The 26,264-nt window shown below is 51.8% G+C and overlaps 8 protein-coding genes and 2 non-coding genes across 10 annotated transcripts; 6 read left to right on the forward strand and 4 right to left on the reverse strand.

The window, feature by feature from the left end:
* Positions 1-715: 715 nt before the first annotated feature.
* On the forward strand, positions 716-1,385 carry POX_e06510 (Multifunctional methyltransferase subunit trm112; the record flags this gene model as incomplete). The annotated part of the gene is made up of 3 exons (XM_050115331.1): positions 716-901; positions 1,039-1,228; positions 1,381-1,385. 3 exons carry the CDS (start codon positions 716-718, stop codon positions 1,383-1,385), a joined length of 381 nt encoding a protein of 126 aa, XP_049967791.1.
* A 1,413-nt stretch (positions 1,386-2,798) lies between these two features.
* POX_e06511 (Histone-lysine N-methyltransferase, H3 lysine-4 specific) lies at positions 2,799-6,911 on the reverse strand (the record flags this gene model as incomplete). Its single annotated transcript, XM_050115332.1, has 4 exons — positions 2,799-2,902; positions 3,016-3,637; positions 3,688-6,661; positions 6,766-6,911. 4 exons carry the CDS (start codon positions 6,909-6,911, stop codon positions 2,799-2,801), a joined length of 3,846 nt encoding a protein of 1,281 aa, XP_049967792.1.
* Positions 6,912-10,358: 3,447 nt separating this feature from the next.
* POX_e06512 (Glutamine--fructose-6-phosphate aminotransferase) lies at positions 10,359-12,944 on the forward strand (the record flags this gene model as incomplete). The annotated part of the gene is made up of 7 exons (XM_050115333.1): positions 10,359-10,363; positions 10,446-10,516; positions 10,606-10,837; positions 10,976-11,193; positions 11,247-12,368; positions 12,446-12,607; positions 12,724-12,944. The coding sequence occupies 7 exons, from the start codon at positions 10,359-10,361 to the stop codon at positions 12,942-12,944; spliced, it is 2,031 nt and encodes a 676-aa protein (XP_049967793.1).
* Positions 12,945-13,545: 601 nt separating this feature from the next.
* On the forward strand, positions 13,546-14,472 carry POX_e06513 (6,7-dimethyl-8-ribityllumazine synthase; the record flags this gene model as incomplete). Its single annotated transcript, XM_050115334.1, has 3 exons — positions 13,546-13,588; positions 13,726-13,891; positions 13,965-14,472. 3 exons carry the CDS (start codon positions 13,546-13,548, stop codon positions 14,470-14,472), a joined length of 717 nt encoding a protein of 238 aa, XP_049967794.1.
* A 395-nt stretch (positions 14,473-14,867) lies between these two features.
* Positions 14,868-16,178, reverse strand: POX_e06514 (putative proteasome subunit alpha type-7; the record flags this gene model as incomplete). Its single annotated transcript, XM_050115335.1, has 5 exons — positions 14,868-15,194; positions 15,280-15,606; positions 15,774-15,932; positions 16,036-16,101; positions 16,176-16,178. 5 exons carry the CDS (start codon positions 16,176-16,178, stop codon positions 14,868-14,870), a joined length of 882 nt encoding a protein of 293 aa, XP_049967795.1.
* A 2,418-nt stretch (positions 16,179-18,596) lies between these two features.
* POX_e06515 (uncharacterized protein) lies at positions 18,597-19,528 on the forward strand (the record flags this gene model as incomplete). The annotated part of the gene is made up of 2 exons (XM_050115336.1): positions 18,597-18,695; positions 18,824-19,528. The coding sequence occupies 2 exons, from the start codon at positions 18,597-18,599 to the stop codon at positions 19,526-19,528; spliced, it is 804 nt and encodes a 267-aa protein (XP_049967796.1).
* A 613-nt stretch (positions 19,529-20,141) lies between these two features.
* POX_e06516 (Isocitrate dehydrogenase [NAD] subunit 1) lies at positions 20,142-21,659 on the reverse strand (the record flags this gene model as incomplete). The annotated part of the gene is made up of 5 exons (XM_050115337.1): positions 20,142-20,229; positions 20,311-21,214; positions 21,317-21,391; positions 21,502-21,559; positions 21,630-21,659. The coding sequence occupies 5 exons, from the start codon at positions 21,657-21,659 to the stop codon at positions 20,142-20,144; spliced, it is 1,155 nt and encodes a 384-aa protein (XP_049967797.1).
* A 1,545-nt stretch (positions 21,660-23,204) lies between these two features.
* On the forward strand, positions 23,205-23,750 carry POX_e06517 (uncharacterized protein; the record flags this gene model as incomplete). Its single annotated transcript, XM_050115338.1, has 1 exon — positions 23,205-23,750. The coding sequence occupies one exon, from the start codon at positions 23,205-23,207 to the stop codon at positions 23,748-23,750; it is 546 nt and encodes a 181-aa protein (XP_049967798.1).
* Positions 23,751-24,491: 741 nt separating this feature from the next.
* POX_tR120 lies at positions 24,492-24,563 on the forward strand. Its single transcript has one exon. It is a non-coding gene; the product is annotated as a tRNA-Glu (tRNA).
* A 1,436-nt stretch (positions 24,564-25,999) lies between these two features.
* POX_tR136 lies at positions 26,000-26,071 on the reverse strand. Its single transcript has one exon. It is a non-coding gene; the product is annotated as a tRNA-Glu (tRNA).
* Between the last annotated feature and the right edge of the window lie 193 nt (positions 26,072-26,264).

Below are 26,264 nucleotides of genomic sequence, written 5' to 3' on the forward strand. Positions count from 1 at the left end.
TCTTTCCCTTACTCTGGAACCCTGTCGCTCGCCAGTGTTGATTCCTTTTATTGGGTGAATCTTTGCAGCATGATATGACAAATTATTTTCTGAAGAGTCCCGTATACTACTCATCAGATAACTCTTTCTCTTCTTTTCCAGGGAAACATAGCATGATTCATGTAATGGCCAGAACTCAACCACTGAATAAGACTCCACCGAGACTCCGTTTATCGACTCGCTATAGTTCTTTCAGCTGAATTTGCCTCCACAAATTGACTGGGTTTAGCCTGGCCGTATTACCGCATGAAAGAGGGATTGGTAAGGAGATGCTGAAAACTAATTGACACAGGAAACTTCCTAGTCCAAAAACCCCTCCCAAGAAACCGGTCAAATCGTAAACAAGAACTAATCCTCCTCTGCTTCCAAATGCGGATGATAGCTAATCCCGGCAGATCCACTCTCACGATAAGAATCTTATCGATAACAAAATCACCTGACGTGGGGTTCCCGCGGGATTTTTTTTCGCAGCGCATCCATCTCGGCATTCAGATCGAAGTTCCAAAGTCTGTAAACTTTTGACGTAACGACCTCGAGGCTGAAGCGCAGTCAAGCTCCAGCTACTTTTGAATACGCATTGATCACTTTGATCTATTTCAATTCGAAAAGTGACGCATATTATAATATCAATTGCACTCTTGTTCTGCAAACATCCCCATCTTCGTCAACCACCACCATGAAAGTCATCACCGCCAACTTTGTCACCTGCTCCGTCAAGGACTGCAAGACCTCAGCAGCCTCTTTTCCTCTTCACTTTCACGACGCTGAACTTGAGCAATTAGAAGTGGACCTTCAGCCGGAATTTATTCGGAATATTCTTCCCCGCATCGATTGGGAGAGTCTACGAATCACAGCTACAGAGGTAGGTTGTTTACTTACTTCTTAGGACTGCGCATTGATGGCAAATAAAATCGATGTTTTGCAATCTGGCAGAAAGGCAAAAGAAAGACAAAAAGAACCAAGTAAGAAACAAGAATGCTGACATCTTCCCTCTGATAGCTTGGCTTCCCTGCCCTCCCCGAAACAAAACCCGAGGGCGATGCATTGAACGACGAACAGACACTCAAGGATCTCCACCGTCTTCTTCTAGAAACGTCAGTCGTGGAGGGTAAATTGGTGTGTGGGAATTGCGGACATCAGTACGTGATCAAGGAGGGAATTGCCAATTTCCTATTGCCGAGTCACTTGGGTATGTGTTCTTTTTTTTTCCTCTCTCTTTTTTCTCAAGTCTTTCCCCCTCTTCTTGATTTTTTTTTTTGCCCTTTTCATTCTCTTTCCATTTCATCCGCTGTCTCCAGGCAACAATCACTGACTTCTCTTCTCTTCTCTTCCACCTTCCAGTGTGAGACAACCTTTTTAATTTCCCACCGTATCGCAAATTCAAATTACCCACTTCCCTCTCCTTTATTCCCCTTCATCCTCTCGACGGCCACCCAAGATGAACAGGTCAGGGCCGCCATCACCTCAGCTATCTGTGGCTTTCGGCTCTCTTTGCAATATTTCCAGATCAATACCCACTCTTCAATTTCACTCAATGGCTGGGAGCCGGGGGGGAGCACCCACTCCCATTCCCATTCCTTTCAAAAGCTACTCAACGCGCAAATCAAGTAAAAGAGAGAGAGAGAGAGAGAGAGAGAGAGAGACATTTCATACGCCTAAATAGACATCAAATACCCCATCCACATTGATCCGTACGTCTCCTCGTCTGAAGAGATCTCGTCAACGGGCTATAAGCTACACACCGACAACAGAAAACTTTATAGTCCTCGAAATAGAAACCGTCAATGATGATCCCCCAAGTAACCCACCCCGGTGCCCCTTTTTTCTCAGTACAAATCCGTCCAACTTCTCTATTTCATCAGTGAGGGGTGACTTCTTCGTTCTCACACGTTATACAGGTAGTATGGTTCCAAGTGAGCTATTTCTTAAGGACCATGAAATTAATAGGAATTCAAGATCTATCGTCGTAGAGCGATATCGGTAATCATGAAGCCGCTTTGCTTTCTTGCGTAAAAATTGGTAGATTGATAGGTAGTAGGTACCTCTGCGGAAAGTATGAACTTCTTATCAAGTTCTGGGTAACGTGTGGATTTGCAACAATGTACTACCCTACCCGTACGGATACACGGTTGAAGTACTTCCAGAGTCCATATTAATATCGATAGGCGAAGATGGTTCCTTTTAAAAAAGTCTAGGCGCGTGATACCATGATAAAGGTCTATTTCTTCTCCACTTATGGTTGCTTATACCCTAGACGGTCCGTTTAGCTGGTAATAGAGAATATCAACAACAATGTCAAGGTACGGCACGACGAGACACCAATCAGCTCACTCAGGGGTATAGGTAGGTTCTCTACGACAATATCCCAGTTTCACAATGAGGACCTACTACAACTAGGCTGATAACATTCGAAAAAATCACGAGGCAGACCTCGCAAGCAGGCAAATTCTTGAGGGAAATTTTTTTGTTTTTGCATATTGTACATGAAGGCTGTAGTGCTTAAATCCACGGTATCCCAACCATGCAGGCCATGAATGCTCCCATCCTTCAAAGTAAACGCCCAAGCAGCTTTCCAACGCCGTTCCGGTGATGATTGTGTGTCAGTGGAGCAACAAGAATAAAACCCAGAGGTGTATATGTGGAAGGTAGTGGAAGAAAAAAAAAAGAAAAAAGTAAGGCCCGCCATGCAGAGAGAATGGTATTCGAGCGGTCGGAATTGATAAAGGGAGACCGATAAAGGATGGGAGTAACGTAACGGCTCAGTTGAGGAAACCTTTGCACCCCGTGGAACCACAGAGACAGGGAATGCGATCATCGCTATCCCATTCGCGTTCAAACTTGTAATCATAGGTAAGTTCTTCGTCTGTGAAGCGGAGACATCGTTAGCTTCAATGTTTTCTTTTTTTTTTGACACCTCTTCAAAAAGAAAGGAGACTGCTCGGGTCGTGATCGGATTAAACCCGCGACAACACATACCTCGTTCAATGTCCCGGAGCGCATAAATGACGATGCGCTTACTCCCGTCGACCTTGATGATCTTGGCCGTACAGTTTGGCGTGCAGCTGTGGTTGATGAATCGCGCAATACCACCGCGCTTCGTGGCGTCAATCACCGTATTCTCATCGATACGGAAAAGGTAACTACTTCCGATTCCGCTCTTGAGATACCGGCGCTCGCGCATGTCCGCCACTTGCTGCCGTACCTTTTCACCGACGTACTCAATGATCATATCATTAGCAGTGATATTCTCCTCGGCGTATAGTCCCCAATTGTGAATGGCGGATCGCGCAAATCGTACGGGCTTCTTCCGCTTCTTGAGCTGGTTGAAGCGCAGAACGTCTCCTTCACCGCTCGACGTGGGCAAGGCTTGCTTCTGAGCATTGATGTCGGCAATGAGTCGCCGATTGTTGACACGATTTGATCGCGAGGAAGACTTGGAGATGACCTTGGCGGCCGCAACTCTGGCCGCCTCGGCAGCGGCAGCCTGCGGGTCCGCTTTGGCCAAGGCCTCCCGCTCCTCGGGGCCTTTTGGACTTTGATCCGATGGGGGAGATATTTGGACTTCTCCGCCTCCATGATCCTCTTTCGACCTTCCGTTCTTGCCGCGCCAGTGATATTGGGCACGTAGTAGCCAGCGATGCCAATCACGTCACGGGTAGGGCCCTTGGGGTCCGTTGAGTTGACGGCCTTGATCTCCTTTTGTCGCCAGGCCCAAGCGCTCAAATCACCGACGTTGGAAGCAGAATGGTCGACCAGAACTTCACGGAGGAATTGAAGGTCTTCATCATCCTTGACCAGCTGTTGCCAGCCATCCAAGTCAAGAATGATACTCTCATCGTCCTCAACGGTAGCCCGCGGCTCGTGCTGAGACACTCCCCAGTCGATCTCAGCTTTGGGCTTCTCTTCAGCTTCTGTCTCCCAGGGCTCGTCAGCCGCAATGTCATCGTCCAGGATGGCCTTGCTGCTGGCGAGCTCGGAGTGATGAGGCTCGAGTAGCTTGTCGGCAATTGACAGCTCGTCCTGAATCTCAACTGCCTCTTGCTTCGTCTCAAGGATACCCTCGGTAACGGCCCCCGGTGTCTCTGGATGTTCATCTTCAAGCGTGTCTTCTGAAGGACCGACGCTAAAGAGCTCTTCGTCGTGTCGTTGCCGTTTTCGAGAATCATCCTCTCCTGGTATGCGCTTCCTCTTCCGCGAGGCTGGTGAAAGGACTTCATCTTCAGGCAAGGCATCATCCGCGGTCGCAGTACCTTCATCAAAGATATCAGAGGGGTACTCCTCATCTGGCTCCGAGGCAGATGAGACAGACGTTGCACGACTGGGAGGCCGACTACTCCGATCTTCCGTGTATCGCGTGAGGGGGGTCCTCTGATCCTCATCGGAGTCATCATCATCGTGCAGTTCTTGCAGTCGATGGTAGAGAGGGCGCACCTCTCTGGGCCGGAGAGGCTGCCGACGGCGTTCATCCACAAAGGCCGCCCCTGCACGGTCGAGGCCGTGAGCTTTTCGTATACGCGGAAGAGCCAGCACATTGAGGTTGGAGGATCGTGAAGCCTCGCGGTGATTGGAGACTTCGGATCGAGAATCGGGAGTGCCCACTGAACTACTGACTCCGATTCGGAAAGTTGGCCGCTTCGAACCTTCGGGACTAGCGATCCCGAGTCGTTCACGCCGAGCTGCGTGGCGCTTGGGATCGAGATAGTCGTACAAGGTTGGCGCAGCGATGCGGGACTTGACATCTTCGAGCAGCTTATCTCGCAAGTCCCGGATTATCACCGCCAACACCTCCCGACAGGGATCCAGATCCAAGGCCCGCTGTTTCTTCTCCTCCTCAATGTCCAGCTCGGCCTCTCTCCTCGCTCGCTCCTGAGCCGCTTTCTCTCTTTGTTCGGCGAGTAGTCGTTCGGGGCTCGGACTGCGCACGTAATTGGGGTTGCCGTAGGGTTGACTTTCCATGTTCATGATGTAGGTGAAGAGGGGTTGCATGTGGCACAGCCGGAAGCATCTTTCGGTTTCCTGCTCGCCGGCGCGAGAATTATGAAATATAACGTAGTAGCCTGTCTTGTCGCATCGGATGGATTTGTAGTCGAATAGTTTCAGTCGCTTCTTGAGATGGGGCACGGTGGTGCTGAGAACGGGAACGTAGCAGTGAGCAATGAAAATGTAGGGTTCCCGTTTTATTTGGCTGAGAATCGGAGTTTCTTCGACCAAGGATGGGACGGCCGATGGTCGAATGCCCGCGCGGGGTCCCTCTGGGATGATCATTCCTGGACGCATGGCAGAACGACCGGATGGACCCTTGGGGGCAGTGGGAGGAGGTTCGTTCTTCTTAGAAGGGACTTCGGCCGGTTTCGATTCGATGGTGGCCACGGCCGCGGGTCCGGGCTTGGAGGCCAGGCGTTGCGACTCGATCGCTCGCGAAGCCATGCGCTCTGACACAATTCCATCTCGATCCAGGTCAACGCGAATTCGGCGGGTCCCAATGCGCTGCTCCTTTTTGCATTCCATGTAAGCGCGGCGCGTCGCGGCGGGGGCTGAAAGGGGTCCCGTGCCACGAAAGGAAACACTGTCCTTGTATCTGATTGAGCAAATCCCCAGAAATCGGCCAGTTATGGGATCCGTCCGATTGTTGATTTCCGCGATCTCACCAAAGCTCGAAAAGAGCGCGCTGATGGGGGCAACGGGGGTCAGTGGATCAAAGCCCGTCACCACGACCTGCGAGGGAGGGCCTGGCCCAATGCTTGTCGCCCGATCGTATGGCCATGGTTTTAATGTGTATGGCATCGGTCGATATTTCGTCTTTTGCTTGCAGCCTGACCCACGAGTGTAGTTGGGAATTGCCAAACGGGGATCCGGCGGCACATTCTGACCATCTGCGATAATCTCGGCATACTCTGGCTTGCGACGCTTCTCCTTGGACGGTCGCTTGTCCAGGTCCGGGTCATATATGATTTTACGCCCCTTGATCACCGTCTCCGGGCGCGTTTGAGATTGAGGGGTCGGCGGGGTGTGAACGGGGGTGACTGAGGGTTTGGTTGGTTCTGCTTTGACCCGAAGGCCAAGGGCCTGGCCCATCGCTTTGGGTGAGCCAGTGGATTTCCGTGGTGAAGACGATTCTGTGTTGGTGAGGGGGGTTAACGTGTCGGTTTGAGATGGGGCATGGGAGTCGACGACGGCCGGCGGCCATGATCCATTGAGATCCTTATGACTGAGCGACTCCCCCGCCGGCGTGGCCGATGAGCATTGGCCGATATCTGTCTTCCCAGCCGCAGCGCCATTGAATGACGCCCCGCCCGTCGCGGCTGCTCCGGGCCCGGTCGATGTTGGGGAATCAAACGGCTGGAACTCGCCATCGTCACTCTTGCCTCGCCGATCTCTAACCTTGCCACGCTTCTGCGAAAGGACTGATGGCGCGGTGGGGAAAAAATCCGCAAACCCGGCCGAGGCGCGTGACATGCTGTGAGATATGGCTACACGCCCGGGACGGCCTCGCGACGACTTGGCAGCATCCTTGACCACGGGTCTTTTTTGCAAGCGCAAAAGACTGGGGACTCCGAGTCCCGGGGAGGTTGATCGGGAAAGGCGACGAGGCTTGACCACAAGGGCGGAAAGGGGGATGTGTCTGGAAAACGGGACAGCAGCAGCACGACAAAATTGACCTGGCCCAGCAACCCGTGGAAGGGTCGATTAATTCAACGCGAAAGCGAGTTTTGCAAGGAAGCCAACACATGGAACAGGCAGGCGGTAGGAGCGATCCCCGGAGGGCGGTGAGATGAGGGTGGGGGAGTCTCGGCTGCTCTTTTTTCCCGTCGCAGCGCAAACCTGTCAAACACAACAAAGTCTACGAATGCCTGCCGGTTCTCCAGGATCATGTCATGTGATACTTCATGCTTTGTCCACGTCAGGAGGATCAGGACTCTCATTGACTACAGCAGTTCCCATCCAAAAGCCCCAACGGATGCATGTTTCTTTCAGCCTTTGATTTCGGTTCGGGGACTCGATTATCTCGAAAAAGGCATGCTGAGCCTCACGGAAGAGTTTCACCTCTTGATCTAACCAGGCCGATGACCCCCTCAATACCGTCGAACCCTGTAGCTGGTGCCCGTTCCTCTTTTGTTCCTTGGTTTTTTTTCTTTTTCTCGCCGATTTATTTCGTAGCCTGTCCGAGTCAGAAGTTCTTAGGGGTCATCTTGTGCGAGAAATTAAGCATCGAGCGCATGACGTGATGTACAGTATTCCGGGCACATACCAATCATACACTTGGCACTGGGCCTCCGCGGCGGCGCGACAAGCAGGGTACCTCTCTCGGAGTAACCGTGCGCCTGGCACGGAGGTGGGGGAGGTTATCACGTTGACATGCGTAACCCGATCCATCCATTTATTGCAAACTTCGACTACGCCAGATCAACTCGAGGATGAAGGCCGAGCAACACTCTTCCGGTGGTCAAACTGCGGTCATGGTACCTGATCAGGAAAATTGCTCTCCAGCAAGTTAGACATTTGCCAACAGTCCCCAAAACTCTCATTCGGTCTTTCTCGGGCGGTAATACTATTTCTGAAAACTTTGACGGTATGAGTACTGAGGCAGTCACTGGGTGTGATCCAACCTGAGGCCCGAAGCTGATTCAAGATGAGCCGGGAGGTTGTCATGCCAATGGCTTGTCTCGTTCGGGGGCTCAACGGCTCCGTCAGAACTGTGGCTGAGCCGACGACTAGGCCAAGAGACATGAACACTGCACTAGTGGATGGACGGGCCCGATGATACGCAGTTTCCGGTGCAAAAATAGCACCCGAGCGGCCGCCAGCTCCGGCTGTCGAATCGTCCGACCTGGTTGAACACTTGCCCCCATCAAAAGATCAACATTGTCTCAACCCAGTTGCTCACCACTGCTGGAGTCTCCCCCGCGCGCACACATGAACTGTACCATGGATCCTCAGCATGTCGGCAGGAACCGTTGTGTTTCAGCAATGTCCGTAACAACCGTTGTGCAATGGTTCCTAGTTGAGACGGTCACTCTCTGACGGGTAGAGGAGAGATGTCCAAACTAACAGTTTGTGCAGGAGTCTAGGACACTTCTCGACTCCCCCGTAGCCTCCCTGCAGGAAGACCGGTCCGAGGGACACTACCTTGTTTAAGTTCATCGCCACCAGCTTCCTGGGCGAGGGGCGCCACTGGACAGGTACAATGCTTGAAGATAAACAACTCAGGAAGACGATAGGTCAGGTCTCTGGCACTCACCAGATTGGCAGTCGGACAGACTGACAGGGTGACCGTCGGTCGTGTGGTGCATCCGTTCGCCGCAGGGGCATGCCACGGGTATGCGTGAAGGTGGAGGTCTCGTCTTTGTATTCAGTGAATGGAAATCATCATGATTGACTTTCTCCGTTGGTTCATAAGGGGGACGGCGGCATAGTTTCCAACCCAACCATGCGCGTCAGAGCGTCACTCGGAGGCTCGCCTGATCTGGTGGATTATCCAGGAATATCTTCATCAACCTTTTAAGACATACCACCAACCTAGGTCGGAGCAGCCACCAGCCGGATCTTACCTGCAATTCTGAGGGATTCCTGCAGGCAACAGTTACTCATCAGCTCGGAATTATGAACCTCCGATCAGGTACAAGATATACACATCAAAGTGGCTCTGGCCCGTGACGAGATCGAAAGACTCCAGTCTCTCGTCTCTCCCACCTGATGATGACGACACTGTTGACGCGGTTGGTCTGGAGACGGGATGTGGAGTGGAGATGACACAGGCCACGGCGCAATATAGAATCTGAATGCCTGAGTGGTGCGGTTGTGAATCTTTACGATTGCGGACTCCCTGGGACTCCAGAACAGACAGGGGGGACCCAACTGTCCAGCAACTGTCCAACAGAGTGTGAATTTTGAATTCCGCGTGGCCAAGAAAGGTCCCTGTGGAGAGGGCGACAGGCTGCTGGTCATCCACCATTGGCCCGGACCCTGCGCAGACAGCCCCTCTCCGTTGAATCTCCAGCGAGCTCAGCCATGGAAGTGCAGGCCGAGCTGAGACAAGATCGGTGTCGGGAATAATTCCATGGGTCTCACGAAAAGGGAATCTCCAGAAAGGAGAGCAAAAAAAATATCCTTCCACAAAATTGCCACATACCGAGGAAAGAACAAAAAAAGGGCAGCGGAAGCCAGTGAACAATGAAAGGGGAGATCCATGGAACGGCCAAGAAGTATGGCAATGGAAAACAATAATGGAGCCGATGGGTACAAAAATGGCACCGATCGTGGTTGGACCCAGTACACCCATTTCTGAAGCGTCCCCCAGGCAGTCTTGAGTCTACACAGGGTACAATACCCAATTATCCATGAGATGCACCTGGCGTAGATGGAAAAGGGTCGAGAGATCAGGTGGGTGCAGCACTGCTCCGGTACTACATGGAGGTAAGTCTGCGTGGAGGTGCTGTGTTCCACATCCGACCAGGGGAAGAGGTCGTAACGCAGAAGATCTCATACACTACAGACCCGGGCATTGATCCACCATTCCAATACACAACTGGCCAAGTATGACCTGTCGGACCATCGGCCAAGACTGGAGCATGGACCATCGAGACGGGAGTTTGGGAGCAGACCAGGACAGGAAGAGAGAGAGAGAGATCAAAACATCGAGGGAAAAAGAGGCGGTGGAGTGTGGGACAGACACACTCCAAAAAATTGAACTGCCAAAACTAAAATCAAACAAACAAAGAAGAGACGACGAGGACCAGTCGAGGGGACCAAAATATAGTCTGCCGTCTGCCATGAACCCTGTGGCAAGACTATCAACGACCACAAAAACACAAAAACATCCATGGATGATCGAGGTCCAGCAGCTCAGAAGCCCCGCCATCTGCACCGAGTCTTCTGGAGGTCCCTAGTGTGGCACGACGTGTATGTTATGAGTGATGTACAACTGCGTAGGCATGTGGGTAAAACTGTGTACTGTGTGGACTTGTTCTCTCTAGTGCACTTTGCGGTGGAGTGTTTCGTATTTATTTTTATTTTGGTTCGGTTTTCTTATTTTGAGATCGCAGCTGATCCACCGCCGCCCCTCCCTTCCCAGCTGTGCCTCTCCCCTCTATAAATACAATTTCCAGCGACGCTCGCTGCTTCCTGCATCTCTTTGATTCCCCCTCTCTTCTCCCCTTCTACTCCCTCCCTCGCTTTCCCTCGTAGCCGAACCCACCAACTCCATCACCAGCGTCCCAACGTTCTTTCGTCTTTCAGTGTTTGAATTGCTCCTCTCCACCTTGCCTTTGTGTGCTCTCGCCTGAAACCCTCCCCCCTCCTCCTCACCCTCTGCCGTCAACATGTGGTACGTGGCAGCTTCTTCATACTACTTGCATCGCTCGAAGCAACCTGGGCTTCATGGTGTTTATGCTCATTGTCAATGCTAGTGGAATCTTCGGCTACATCAACTACCTGGTCGAGCGTGACCGCCAGTTCATCATTGACACACTTCTCAATGGTGAGTGCGAATAATCAACCAATGTGGCTTCTGATTGAGAGTACCTGGAGTGGGGAACCGGTTGCTGACTTCCAGACGATGACTCCTAGGTCTGTCAAGATTGGAGTACCGTGGTTACGACTCCGCCGGTATGGCGGTCGATGGTGACAAGAAGAATGAAGTGCAGGCTTTCAAGGAAGTCGGCAAGGTCGCCAAGCTGCGTGAGCTCATTGCCGAGTCCAAGCCCAATATGGCCAAGACCTTCGAGTCCCATGCCGGTATCTCTCACACCCGCTGGGCCACCCACGGCACCCCTTCTCGCCAGAACTGCCACCCCCACCGGTAAGTGGTTTGACTGCCCGATTCTTTGAACTCAGTGCACCCTCCCTCGACAGAATCGCGATCCTCGAGGATTTCACCAAAGCTCCCCATCAATTAGACCAGAATCACTGACCAATGGCCGCGGCGTGTCTGCTCCAGATCTGACCCCACCTGGGAGTTCTCCGTCGTTCACAATGGTATCATCACCAACTACAAGGAACTGAAGGCCCTGCTGGAGAGCAAGGGCCTCCGCTTCGAGACCGAGACCGACACCGAGTGTATCGCCAAGCTGGCCAAGTACTTGTACGACCAGCACCCGGACATTGAGTTCACCGTCCTCGCCAAGGCGGTGATCAAGGAGCTGGAAGGCGCTTTCGGTCTGCTGCTCAAGTCGGTTCACTACCCCCATGAGGTCATTGCGGCCCGCAAGGGTTCGCCCTGGTCGTCGGTGTGCGCACCACCAAGAAGATGAAGGTGGACTTTGTCGATGTCGAATTCTCAGAAGATGGCCCTCTTCCCGCGGAGCAGGCCTCCCAGAACGTCGCTCTCAAGAAGTCGGCCGCCAGTCTGCTGGCTCCTCCCGACAAGTCCCTCCTGCACCGTTCTCAGTCCCGCGCGTTCCTGTCCGACGACGGAATCCCCCAGCCCGCCGAGTTCTTCCTGTCCTCTGATCCCTCCGCCATCGTCGAGCACACCAAGAAGGTGCTCTACCTCGAGGACGATGACATTGCTCACATCCACGATGGACAGCTCAACATCCACCGACTCACCAAGGACGACGGCACCTCCAACGTCCGTGCCATTCAGACCATCGAGCTGGAGCTCCAGGAGATCATGAAGGGCAAGTTCGACCACTTCATGCAGAAGGAGATCTTCGAGCAGCCCGAGTCCGTGGTCAACACCATGCGTGGTCGTCTGGACGTTGCGAACCAAATGGTCACTCTGGGTGGTCTTCGCCAATACATCTCCACCATTCGCCGCTGTCGTCGTCTGATCTTCATCGCCTGCGGTACCAGCTACCACTCGTGCATGGCGGTGCGTGGTGTGTTTGAGGAGCTGACGGAGATCCCCATTGCAGTGGAGCTGGCCTCCGACTTCTTGGATCGTCAGGCTCCCGTCTTCCGTGATGACACTTGCGTATTTGTGTCTCAGTCCGGCGAGACTGCCGATTCCCTCATGGCTCTGCGCTACTGTCTGGAGCGTGGCGCCTTGACCGTCGGTATCGTCAACGTCGTCGGCTCCTCCATCTCCCTCCTGACCCACTGCGGTGTGCACATCAACGCTGGTCCCGAGATTGGTGTGGCCTCCACCAAGGCATACACCTCTCAATTCGTGGCCATGGTCATGTTCGCCTTGTCCCTGAGCGAGGACCGTGCGTCGAAGCAGAAGCGCCGCGAGGAGATCATTGAGGGTCTCGGCAAGGTCTCGGACCAGTTCCGCGAGATTCTGAAGCTGAATGAGCCTATCAAGGAGATGTGCGCCAAGTTCTTCAAGGATCAGAAGAGTCTGCTCCTTCTGGGACGTGGCGCTCAGTATCCCACTGCGCTCGAAGGTGCGTGTCGATCCCCCGCCACACTTGGCATTCTCTGTTTGGGAATGTTGTCACTAATCCATTTTGCTTTCTTCCAGGTGCGCTCAAGATCAAGGAGATTTCCTACCTCCACTGCGAGGCTGTCATGTCCGGTGAATTGAAGCATGGTGTTCTTGCCCTGGTTGACGAGAATGTGCCCATCATCATGATCCTCACTCGGGACAACCTCTTCACCAAGTCTCTGAATGCGTACCAGCAGGGTAAGTGGCTTCTTGTGATCCCCTTGCTATGTTTTCCCCCTCCTTTGTCCTTTATCCTTTTTCTTTTTCTGGGCCCCCCGTTCCGTGCAGCAGCTGACCTTGGTTCTCCTTTCTAGTCATTGCCCGTGGTGGTCGCCCCATTGTCATCTGCAACGAGGATGACCCCGAGTTCTCCTCGGCCCAGACCGAGAAGATTGTTGTACCAAAGACTGTCGACTGTCTGCAGGGTCTGTTGAACGTCATCCCTCTGCAGCTGATCTCCTACTGGTTGGCTGTGGGTGAAGGTCTGAATGTCGACTTCCCTCGTAACTTGGCCAAGTCTGTCACGGTCGAGTAAGTGAAGGTACAGCGGTGATTCCGAGAAAATATTCCTTTAGACGACTGCAATGATCTCATATTTGTTCGCCGCCCGGTGTTATTGGCTGTTGTTTTTGTTTTCATTTCGATGTCCCTCTTCCCCCCATTTTCCTTGTTCCGTTAAGCTTGTTTCCATGACTGGAATTACTCTACATGTTTTAGTCCACCTGCCAGCACGTGCACAATCACAGATCTTTTTTATCTCCTACCTGATGGAAACTGTCCACTGGCACCATCTGTGGTGACATGACCAGTAGAAGACGCTCCCTCAATTCTGAACTCAGAAATCTCTTCCACTATGGCATCCTGTGTAGTCCAGTCACGTAAACTTCAAAAGGCCAAATGGAGACTGCTGAGAAGCTTAGACACTTTCCACCTGCGTAGGCGCCGTTTCCGGCACCGACACTCCGCCCTCCCCCGCCTCGGCTCGACATGCGGGACCTCACCTCTCAAGCTCTCTCCGCCGAGTCTCGAGTTCGTCCTTTACCATCTTGCACCAATCATCCACATCTTCCATTCTCATACTACATTCCCTATACCGTATACGCGGTCTCTTCTCTTGCTCATCTCCAGATCTCACCATGACCAGCATCAAGGGCCCCGGCGCACCAGAGACCTTCGACGGTACATTACCCCTCTCCCTTCTCCCCGACAGCGCATTTCACTTTGAGCCTTGAGTTCGGCCAGCAATGTCCCCCTTTTCTTTCCTTTTCCCTTGAAAAAAAAATGCCTATAACTGAGACCATTCAATTATGCCATAGGCTCTGATCTGCGCATTGCCATCGTGCATGCTCGCTGGAACACCCAGATCATTGACAGCTTGGTCGCCGGTGCCAAGAAGAGCTTGTTCGCTGCTGGTGTCAAGGAGGAGAACATTACCATTCAGACTGTTCCGGGCAGTTATGAGTTGCCAATTGGTGTGCAGCGGTGAGTTTGGAGTCTTTGCCTTTTTTTTGGGAGAAGGGAGGAGGGTTTAGGAGGGTTTTTCTTTTTCGTCCAGATTGAACCCCTCCCCTCCCCTCTTCTCTTCTCTTCTCTTCCCTTCTTTCCATACGGACCCAGGGAATCCATCTGCTAAAGTTTACATCGGGAAAACATCCAGTCTCTACGCCGCCTCTCAAGTCCAAGCCAGCCAGACCGGTGAAGGTATTAGCGCCACAGACCTTCTCTCCGCATCTACCTCTGACCTGAGCAAATCGGCCAACGCTCCATCCACGCCCCAGAAGAAGGCATTCGACGCCATCATCGCCATTGGCGTGTTGATCAAGGGTGCCACGATGCACTTTGAATATATTGCCGATGCGGTCAGCCACGGCCTGATGCGGGTGCAGTTGGATTCTGGAGTGCCCGTGATCTTTGGTCTGTTGACGGTGTTGACGGAGGAGCAGGGGTTGGAGAGAGCTGGGTTGGGCAATGGGGGGATGCACAATCATGGTGAGGATTGGGGGAGTGCGGCGGTGGAGTTGGGTGTGAAGCGTCGGGATTGGTCTGAGGGGAAGATTCTTTAGATATTCTTGTTCTTTTTTTTTAAAAAAAAAAAAAAAAAAACATAACAAGAAAAAAAAAGAGAAAAGGAAATAGTGAGAGGAAGAAGATCTCGTGGAGATGGGAAGATATTGCGAGCGGAATGCAAACAGGCCTCCGTGATAGCGTGAATATGATTGGGATTTGCAAGGGCTCAGATGCAAGCCAGTCTCGGACGGTGGGAGTTGTAAGAAAGGAACCACAGAGAAATAGTCCATTCTCACGCTCAGAGACTAGCACAGTAATTGCAAAGTGGGATAAGATCATGCACTTCGGAATCTGGAGAATAATTGGGGGGGGATGGGGAAGAGAAAGAGTCATTTGAAGCTGGATGTGGATTCGTGTCTAATTTGGGCAAAAAGTGGCATGCTCCAATCGTTTACTCTTCCATCTGCTCACCGGCAGGCTTATCTGCTTCCTCGTCCACATCCTCGTCCAGAGCCCGTCGAGCGGCCTTCTCGGCTTCCTCGAGGACATCCTTGGGCACTTCCTCGTGTCGACCCTTGGTGGGACCGTCCAGCGAGCTGATCCAGGACATTTCCAATTCAAACTCCTTGTCCTTGCTGTCTTCGTGGGCAACGTAGATAATACGAGCAGCCTCCTTGACACCCTCCATCAACGAAAGCTTCCCCGAGCTGAGATCCAATTTTTCCAACTCGGCCTTGGCCGCTTGCCGTCCCTTTCCGGTGGCAGCACCGTAGTATCCCTATGAAACCATCCCGTTAGCCCTCGCATCCCATCGGAAACTTGAATGGCATCCGACGCAGAACGATCAATAAATCGCAACATACCCAGTACAACCCACTCGGCTCAACCATGTATAGACCCGGCCCGCCAGCCTTGGCACCCTTGACCTTACCGCCGGCACCCGAATTGGGTCCGGAGCCCACCTGACCATCAACGGCGAGCTCCGCCTCGCTGTCCCATCCTGCGACAATGGAGGTCACACCAAATGGCCGTACACTGGAGTACAGAGTGTATGCTTGTACGTAGCCACCGAGACGGTTCGCCAGTGCCGAGGTCGGGATAGGACCCTTGTATGTACTTCTCCACGAGGAGGCTTCGTCGCGGGCGCGGGAAACGAAATGACGACCATCGGGAATCAAACCGGCCGATACCTGGAATAGCGTGTGAATCATGACGGTCAGCTCTCTGTTTCTTTTCCTGGATATCACACACACTTCCTCTCTGTCTGGATATGCTCCACCGGATGGGGGCACGTCGGACCCCAGCTTTCGCCTGGAAGTCATGGAATGTAGAGGATGAGAGGATGGACACCGCTTACAATGCCAACATGACGATCGACAGTTGCGATTCTCTTATTCGCCCCAGGCTTCAGAAGTTTACTGGTGATGATTTTCTCCACAGCCAACACGACACCATCCTTGCATCGAATACCGATAGCTGTGCCGCCGTTCTCGACCGCCTTGACAGCATATTCCACCTATGACAGGATACCAAGGGTCAGCTCACGGATCGAAGCTTTGCGAATGGATCCGTAGTTGCGGGATGCAACATTTCAACAGCGAAAGCGAAGGAATTGATACCTGAAAGTTGCGGCCGTCTGGTGAAAACACCGAGTTGGAAAGATCGTAACCCGTACCGATTGATGTCTGTCCGCTTATGAGATTAGCTCACTTGTTACTGTAGTCGGTGGAGATGGGGCCAGTGTTTTTGGAAATTGTACCATGATGATGTGTGATTGTGATGCGGTTTGCAAGCTTCTTCGGGTCGAGCTGTCGACAGATTGAACAAATAGAAGCTGAGATAAGGGGAGAGAGGCCAAGCGGGTAACTGGTCGACGCGATGGAGAGAGAGCTTCCTGATCGGGGCTGAAGCTGCGTCACGGGGGTTGCCTGGGTCACATGATCCGGATCCACGCCTGGGCGGAACGGAGTGACAGTATTGTTCTGGGCAATATGTTGGAAGTATGTACGACTGAACGTACATGTGTAGAAGTAGATGGAATAAGCAGATCGTAACACAGGTTTGGCGAGAAATCTTCACAAACTTCCTCCAACCCAAATAGAGCTGTTGCCATCCAGAAAATGGTATACTGTAAATATAACTCTCAATCCGAGCTTCGTATTCATGTCTTGAGCTCATTCGCAATATGTGTCTTTGTCAGCTCATCGTATGAGTCCCAGGCTAGGTTAAGAGTTTGGCCCTTAACAAGGCTCATAAGAATGTAAGTGTCCAAAGGGGCTCCTGTAGTCATCGATATCTCTGTTGAAAGGGCTTTAAGTATAATATTCAAAAACCTTTGGAATAGTAGGGGTCGCTCTCGTGTGCTCTGCCACAAAAATCATGCTCTGCGCTTCGGTAATAGTAATACATATTCTATGGGTTACAACTATATCAGGAGAAAGTCTTAGTAGTGTAACATCTCCTAAGCTATTTCATATCCTTGTTTTTGGTCGTTAGCTTGATCACTATTAGTCTTTAAAACAGGTAGCGAAAAGCCTGCAGCGGAATAAAGGATGTCCGATCGAGAATAATAAGTACCGTCCTGAAGTTCTACGGAGCTTTTAGTTCTCGGAAGACCTCACAAGAACAGGAAGCCCCGGAGATACGAGGCGAATTAGATAACGTGAAGAAGGCCGAGGATCCAGTCACGACAAGGTCCAAAATGTGAGACGACAGTCGGGGGAGGGCTCAACGTTCTGCGTACGTCTAACGAGTCCGTCATAGGGTCTGAAAATAAGTAGGAGGTTTTGTCTCAATGATTTACCCTGGGCAGAAAGACTTTTGCTCCTTTGAATGAGACAAGAAGAACGTTTGCAGGAGCAATATATCTTGCGCGGACTTGAGAATGTTATCAACAGGTCGACAGACGGGGACACGATGAGCGTGTTTGGAAGCAAGCCTAGATATACCTCCGGCTTTCTTTCTCTGGGTCCCTAGTTTCTCATACTCTCGTTGACTGGTAAGATATCTCTATCCTAATACGATATGATCGGTGAGATCTTAGCGAGCATGCAGTAGAATACCGTACACCTACCTATATAGCAAGCACTCCTAGTTGATTGATATCCCACGACGCCTCAAAGACGATATTTGTCTTCCCGAAAGCCGCCAGAAGTAACAGACATAGAGATCCTCCGGACAAGTCAAGTCGCCACTTCGAAGGGGGAATCTCACGACCCCCAAGAGTGAATCTCTGTCCGAATCATACCGGTTGTATGCCCTCTTCGTATCTGACGGACAAGTCTCAACCTTGCCAAAGGAGATCCCGTTAGATTGAAATTAATCTCTAAGTCTCATAGTACGGCAGGCGACAGCTGCTACTGTAGGTACTTGAGCGGTGTTACTACAGCGGTCCTTAGGGCCCTGGTGCATGGTGCGTACTGCGTAGCGCGACTGGGCCGTAAACACACTATACTATCCGCTCGTCTCCCCAAACCAAAAAGATCTCCATTTTGCAGAGACCGTTCATGCCCCCGACTAGAGGGAAAGACAAAAAAACAAACACATCAGAATATAACTAGAAACTTGCTCTCGTATCATTTGCTCCCTAAAGCTCCAATAAACGAAATTCCTCAATTTTTCGCCCTCCGTAGGCCAAATCACAAATGAGTCCAAACACGCGGTGCGGCCCAACTGAACTCCTGATTTTCCCGCTTGGGCATCGCGGGGTCAGGTGGTTGTCGTCAGTCAGTCTGGTCACTGGTGAGGAAGGAGGAGATCAAACACGCTACTTCAATCTCTTTTCACTCTTTCTCCCTTTCTTTCTTTCTTTCTCGATTTTTTTGGAAAAAGAAAAGAACACACATTCATCTTCACGTATTTTCTGAAAGTTGTGCTTTTCGCTTTCTGTCGAGTCTCTGGATCAACAGAAACAACTTTCATCTCAGATCAGCTTCCGATCTGATTGCCAGAATCCAGATCCGCGACTAATCCCCGCTTCTCCCCGCATCTTGGGACCCCCTTGTTCATTCGAACGGTCTACGATTGATCGTGTTGATTACCGTGGAAGAGACCTGGTCTCTAACAGAGAAGACTTTTTTTTATTTTGGTGGCATTGGGCCATTTGAGATTATCAACTTTGCTGCTCGTCGTTGGACTGTAAAGTGAAACATTTACGAATATCGTACGCCTCCAGCCCAAGATGTCGTCGTCCATTCTGCATCAGTGCCCTTTCTGCGGCCATGTCTCCGATATCTCGCTCTCCTTGGCCGCCTTTATTGAGAATCCTCACTGTGCTCAGGTATTTGCTCCATGTTGCGACCCGGCCTGGCCATCGAGTCATTGCCATTGTTGATTCTTGTGTGATTATCTTTGTCTTTTTGTAAAAAAAAGTATTCTGACCCTGTTCTGCCTTCTGCGCATTTTTAGTGCGGTCTGTCGGTGCAAGAAAGCAACACAAAGATGCAAGATGAACTCTCTGCTCTCTTCGATCGACAAATGACCATGGATCAACATCACGCCCTCGCACCCTCCCAATCTCCACCTCTTCAAGTCACCCCCCCAGAGCCAGTGGTGTCCCGTCCTCCCATCACCTACAGTATCACCCAGCATTACAACCATTCAGCTCACGTCGCTCCACCCGCACAACCTCTTCCTACCCCGGCGCAAGTCCAGGCCCAAAACCTCCACTCCCTCCTGCTCGCACACGGGATCGACCCCTCTACCCTCTCCTCGGCTCAAGTTGACCTCATCCAAAATGCCGACGCCGAGCAACAACAGCGACTGATCCAGACTTGGCAGGTCTATGCCGCGCACGGGCAGACAGAATGCCAATCCCCGGATACCGCGATGGATGATTCAATGGACGAGGATAGAGCGTCTTCGGCGGAGCCGTACATGGTCATGGGATATGGATCATCCAAGTCTGTCGGATCTTTGCCAGCAGAGCCATCCACAGGAGAGCCGTATGCCACATCGACAGATCCGGTGTACAAGAACCAGAGCCGCCAGTGGTGGGAAGTCGCCCCGGCATCGATAGATTCGCAGTATGGCTTGTTCGAGGAAAGGAATCGACACACAATGATGCCCAACTGCGCAGGAGTGCACACACCCCAGTGGCTGTGTCCGAACTAGACAAGTTGCGTGAAATTCTTCGTTTGTGTTACTTGATGCTGGAAGGGGAGTTGTGGGTGGACTTCTCGAGCCAAATTGTCTGGAGCAATCGGTCGTTTTCTTGCGGAATTGTTTCCGCCCACGTCTGGCCGAAACAATATACAGTCTGCATTTCCAGGGCGTCAATCTGAATCAGGTCTGTGTTTGCTTCTCAAGGTTCATTTCTCACCTAGGCGGAGGAATTCTGTGTTTGTCAGTAGAGTCTCGACGTCAGCAATCACAGTAGCGAGCATGGATTGCCGTCCACGGTCTCGGTTCAGTGGCCTCGGACGGAGGAGGGCATCGTAGATGCTTCTTGCCCCATGAGTATCATTCCACACATAGGAGAATAAGAACCAAACAAAAAGAATAAGAAAAAGAAAGGTCAGGTCCAAGAATTCAACAAATGTCTATTGATATAACTTGCCAAGGGGTAGGGGGAACATCGCGAGCTAAATAGAAAAAGAGAAAGATAATACATAATTGGGAATCATTTCATTTCATCCCAGATGCTGCAGGATCTACCGCAGGTGGGCGAATGAAAAGATCTCCCAGTCGTAGCGGTCAGGTATAGAGTAAATGAAGAGGTTCAGATTTACAGAGAAGACTCCATCTTGTCCAGAACGGCACGAGTGAACTCGTGGGTGGTAGCCTGACCACCCATGTCGCGAGTGCGAGTCTTGCTGTAGTCAAGGGTCAGTTACACGCACACACCAAAGCGCCAAAAGGCGCCACAGGACTTGAAGCAAATAGGTCCGACTTACCCCTCGCCAATAACGTCGTAGACAGCCTTGGAGATGCGGTTGGCGTGGTCATCGAGACCGAGGTGGCGGAGGAGCATGGAGCCAGAGAGGATCAGAGCACTGGGGTTGGCCTGGTCCTTGCCCTTGATGTCGAGACCGACGTGACGGCAGCCGGGCTCGAAGACGGCAACATCGCGGCCCATGTTGCAGCCGGGAACGACACCGGGGCCACCGACGAGAGCGGCGGCGATGTTGGACAGGATACCACCGTACAGGTTGGGCATGACCATGACGTCGAACTGCTGGGGACGGGAGACAGCCTGCATGGAGGCGTTGTCGACAATCATGTCGTTGACCTCAAGAGTAGGGTAGTCCTCGGCAACCTTGTGGAAGGTGCTGCGGAAGAGACCGTCGGCGAGCTTCATGATGTTGGCCTTGTGGATACAGGTGATCTTCTTGCGGTTGTTGGCGAGAGCGAAGCTGAAGGCGAACTTGGCGATGCGCTCGGACTTGGCACGGGTGATGATCTTGAGGGACTCGACGACACCCTGGACGGACTGGTGCTCGAGACCAGAGTACTCACCCTCGGTGTTCTCACGGATGATGCACAGGTCGACATTCTTGTGGCGGGTCTCGTAGCCGGGGATGTTCTTGATCAAGGAAATGGAGGCGTAGATGTCCAGCTCCTGGCGGAGAGCGACGTTGAAGGACTGGTGGCCGGAGCGCTCAATGGGGGTGTGGAGGATACCCTTCAGACCGAGCTTGTTGCGCTTGAGGGAAGCGAGCGACTCGCGGAAGAGCTCCTCGGAGTGCTTGTTGCCAGTGTCAACACCGCTCACATCAACCTGCTCCCACTCAATGGGAACGTTATCGGCCTTGAAAATGGTCTTGACCGACTCGGCGACCTCAGCACCGATACCATCACCTAAAAGGCAGGGGTTAGTTCAACTCAATTGGTTGGGATTCGTCGGCAACGGGAGACGGCGAATGACGAGCGATTGTGGGAAGATTGGCGGCGAGCGCATACCGGGAATCAGAGTGACCGTGTACTTGCCGCCATACTTGGTGGGCTTGAAGATGTCCGACTGAACGGTCGCGAAAGCTAAATGCGCCAAGGAAATTTCGAGTCAGTGACCGACCGCATACCGACTGCTTTCCTTTTCCAAGCGAACTACGTAGTCGCCTTGATCGACAGGGTCAATTGAGACGTACTTCTCGCGGGGATGGAGCGAGCGAAGGAGGGAGCCACGGAGGCGCTGCGAAGCAGAGTCTGAGTTCGGTTAGCCAAGGAACACACGCCACGAGGCACGGAGAGATGCAGCTGGAGGGGAATTGCATACCCGGGCAGGCTGGGCCGTGCGAGCAAGCATCTTGACAGTTTCTTTGACACGGGTGGGAAGGGTGGTGAGGAAAGGAGGAGTCGGGGATCGGGGAAAGACAAGAGGCTGGAGATCGAAAAATTCGGGGAAGAAGAGGGAGAGGGGTGGAGGTTTTTGGCGGTGGAAAGGAACGCGAGGCAGAGAGCGACGAAATGGGTAACGGCTGGAAAAAACGGGAGAAAAAACTACAAACGGAGAAGGACATGCTGGCGGATGGGCTCGGCATCCGCGGTATGGGTACGGTACGGTACCACCTTGGCACCGGTCGACGTCGTTCTGTCGCCAGTTGAGGATTCGCAAGTTCTCAAGCGCTCTTTTCCGTGTACTCGAGTATGCTGGAGCTCTACAGCAGCAAAGTGACTACGAATTTGAATACAATGTATTCCTCGATCACTACCTAGACATGCAGTAGGTACTTGGTCCACGATACAACTGACTAGTTGTACCTTCTCAACTATTTATTTTTTGCTTGTAGTATATTTTTTACTCACATGTATGGAAGTTTGACCGTACAGGACGTCCGACTCGTGTCATCTCCTACAATCCTGGAGACCTGGCCGGAGCATGTACTTGATTTGACTTAGCACATTCCATACTACCCCAAAGTACCCTCGCCAGCCGGTCGACAGTTGACAGTTCTCCCAGTTCTGCCCGCCTGCGGGCCGACTATGCAAAGTCCGCCGGGCGCACTGGAGCCGAACTGGCCTAAAGGAGCCTAGTCTGACCGTGGCCATGGCATCTCATATCGGCGGTCGCACTGGTAACTGGCAGAGCTGCCACAGTCACTTAGGAACCCACCGTACATGAGGGAAGCCCAAGTCACGAGTCAAGTCACGCTCAGGCTCCATCAAGCCCCCCGGCACTCCTATTCAACACTCTTTTCGGAAATACTTCTCTGCACATCCCCCACGATTAGCTTTGTGGCGTTCCTTATTGACCTACGTTTTGGGTATAAGCAGCAGCCTCAGCCATGTGGAAACACTTGCAAACAAAGGAGATTCTCATTCGAGGATCTACAACGTCATCCGGCTGATTGGCTCATTGGAGAACTATAGACCGACTCTGGATGATCTCGCCATCGAGCCATGTCCGATTGCCCACGTGAAGCGCATACATAGGGTATCCCATAAAGCAATTCCATCGAACATGCTCTTACCTCTCACCTGGCTTGACTCGAGAACAAAGAACATCCCTTGTGGAGACGGCATCAAGTTCTGCTTGAGATGAGCCCTCGGCAGGTGGAAGAAATTACCCAATGAGGGTTTGAATAGCACGGCCGTCGGTGGTTCTGGATACAGACAGCAACCTAGCGCAACCTAGAGCAACCTCAGATCATCGAGGAAACACATCGTCCTGACTTCAACCCAAGATGGCTATAAAGACCTCCATCTCCTTCGCCCTGTCAATTCTTCATCACGATCATCAACCGTCGGTCCTCGTCTTCAATTGCCAGTTCCAGTCTCCAGCCAATCCAAATCCCTTCATTCACTTTATTCAATCTTCATTTCAAACCTTTCTCTTCTACCACTTCTCAACATGAAGTTCGTCAACATCGCCCTTGCCCTCATGGCAGCCACTGCTGTCTCGGCCGCTCCTGGTCGTACCATGCAGAAGTGGTGCGGTCATCCCGGTCAGGGTTGTGCCAAGCGCTCCGCTGAGCCTGCTCCCGTTGCCATCGCCGAGCCTGAGCCCGTTGCTGCTCCTGGCCGTACCATGCAGAAATGGTGTGGTCACCCTGGCCAGGGCTGTGCCAAGCGCTCCGCTGAGCCTGCTCCTGTTGCTGTTGCCGAGCCTGAGCCCGTCCCCGCCCCTGGTCGTACCATGCAGAAGTGGTGCGGTCACCCTGGTCAGGGGTGCTACATGATGAAGCGCACCGCCGATGTGACCTTCGAGGTCAAGCGCTCCGCCGATGCTCTCGCTGAGGCTATGGCTGAGGCCCAGCCCGCTGCCCTTCAGAAGTGGTGCGCCCACCCTGGCCAGGGCTGTGCCAAGGTCAAGCGCACCGCTGACGCTGTTGAGGAGGTCAAGCGCTCTGCTGCGGCTCTCGCCGAGGCCATCGCCTCCATGGAGGATGAGGAGTAGAGGTGAGTCGCCACGCCACTGTTGAAGTAGATATTTGAAAGAACGCTAATGCTGTCGTCCATAGTGTCTCCAACCTCTTCCGATGCTCTCTGGTCTTGTCGTACAGCAACCTCCATTGATGTTTTGACACCATTGAAACATCCCTTGCCAAGTACCACCAGCTTGACGCTGGGTGAGGATTGATTTGCTTAGCTTTTTCTATGGCGTACACTCTTTTTCTTCTCATCATCCTGGCCATATAAACCGTTATGCTCGCGCTTGATTTTGTTTTTCCTATTTTCTTCTTCCCCAAAGAAAATCTGTGGACACCACCAATCCAAAACTGGGGGCTGGGCAGTCTTTATACTTAGATAGGTACAACTTAGCATCGTTTGCTACAGATCTCGGTTTCACTTTTTCTTTGAGACGCTCCAGTCGATTGCAGGATTTGGTAGTTTTGAAGCAAGCCTCCACCACGATTGTATTGCATTCACTTTGGAGTCAAAACATCGACCAAGGATTTCTGTCAACTTAAGCAGCGGTTATTTTCCATGTCTTGTGAATTCCACTTACATTGATACCGAAAGACACACTTGGTTCTTGAACGAACTTTTAATTTTCAATTACGTTTGTCTTCACGGCCAGTCCTGTTCTGAACGGCAGGGATTGCAAGTGGAGGTATTCTGGCTGGGTTGTGTCGGGATAAACACCAAGACAAATGATGATATAATGCAGTTTTCATCCATCTTTTTATCGACATCTTCCCATATGGTCCAGCGGTCAGGATCACCCGCTTTCACCGGGTAGGCCCGAGTTCGACTCTCGGTATGGGAGCTTTCTTTTTCTATCTTGAGTTTTTTGGCCCCGGTTCTCGATGGAATTTCTTTTTAATGATGTATGTGCGCAGGAATATCCGTTCCCTCCAATGACGAGATTTCTACCTGTCAGGCCAGGGTCGGAGTCTCCGGCCTTCGAGGTAATGAATCATTTGCTACCACCTCACCCATTGTAGGTAATACCTGACACTTCAAGGCTGAAGAATGTCTACTGACTGTCTGCTCCTTGATAATTTCTCAAAGATCTCTTCTTGACCCAGAGTTTTGTCACTTTCTTAGATGCCGAAAAGCCACCAGTATGGCAGCACACGCGGGCTTCACTTAAAGGTACGACCATGCTATCAACAACACACGGCCCATCGAGTTGCTGTTGTACCGAAGAGGGAGGTTGATTTCTCTGCCATACCTATGTACATTCACTGGGTTATCGCCTGCCATTGATTCCATATCTGCTGCCGCGATAGTCGGCCCAGGTCCTGCAAAATGATATTTTATGTCCCACGGCCTTGACAGATGGTACAATATGATCTGTACACTCGGAATCTATTATCACACCGAGGTATCACCAACCTTGGCAACCACGCATAGTTCAATCGAATAGGTGCTATCAGAAGCTCAACGGCCTAATACTTGGGTGTCAGACAAACATTCAGTGTTGTACAATCAAGGATCTTGCTGTATACTTGTCATTTCGATCATCTACGGGACGATCTCAAGTTCTCTCAAGTTCTTACCACCGCGATCTCAGAGGACCGCTCAGCGCTTCTTGGGTAGATAGTAACCAGATATTGCCAGGCAGAGACATGCGTGTTTAATTTGACGCGTAAAAGAACCATGTATGGTCAAAGTGCACTCAGTGGAGGAACTTACCCGGAGTTACATGGGGTACCATCTTAGTTAGCTACAACCTACCTACGAATAATGATGTCCAATTTTCAACATGGTCGGGTGCTGCTCGGTATACTCATAGCATCAGACTTCCATGCAGTCATTCTCACAGATACTCAGGACCCCTTGGCGAGACAGGGCTGGTTCAACCCTGATGGTAAATAAATCTGTCAAAAACCTATTAAAAATGTATCCCCCCCCCCCCCCCCCCCCCCCCCCCGGGCGTCTACTGTCCCTGATCAAGGTCCTTGTACAAATATCCTCAGAATCCATCAATCTTATTGGCTGACGAAAAGAGCTAGACCTTGACTCGAACCTGGAGCTTATATGAATCAAGCTCTTTCGCACCTATCGGCATGCTTTTTTCCTACTAGTGCGCGCAATTTTGACTACGAGTCGAGCGCAGGGTAGCTCACTTTGTGGAATTCTTGTGAACCTTTCAAAGGAGAGGATGAGAAACAAAAGCTATGTGGCTGAAACGTCAGTATGGATTCGGGTGATAAAGGGCATGGCCTGTGTCAACAGGAAAAAATCAAAAAAGGATACCTCCCATACCGAGAGTCGAACTCGGGCCTACCCGGTGAAAGCGGGTGATCCTGACCGCTGGACCATATGGGATTGATATGGAAAGAGGTAGTTAAAAGTGTTAAATAAACAAAACACACTGCATGCTTGATGGAGCACTCAACCAACCACAGATACCAGGTGTGGGCAATCAACAGACTGCCGTCGCTTGGTGCTTCAGGCGGACACTCAAAAACCCCTCGTTGCTCAGCATCATGTCGCGACGGGGGTTTGAACTTGATGTTAG

Source organism: Penicillium oxalicum, chromosome V (assembly GCF_001723175.1).
Source record: "Penicillium oxalicum strain HP7-1 chromosome V, whole genome shotgun sequence".
Lineage (NCBI taxonomy): Eukaryota > Fungi > Ascomycota > Eurotiomycetes > Eurotiales > Aspergillaceae > Penicillium > Penicillium oxalicum.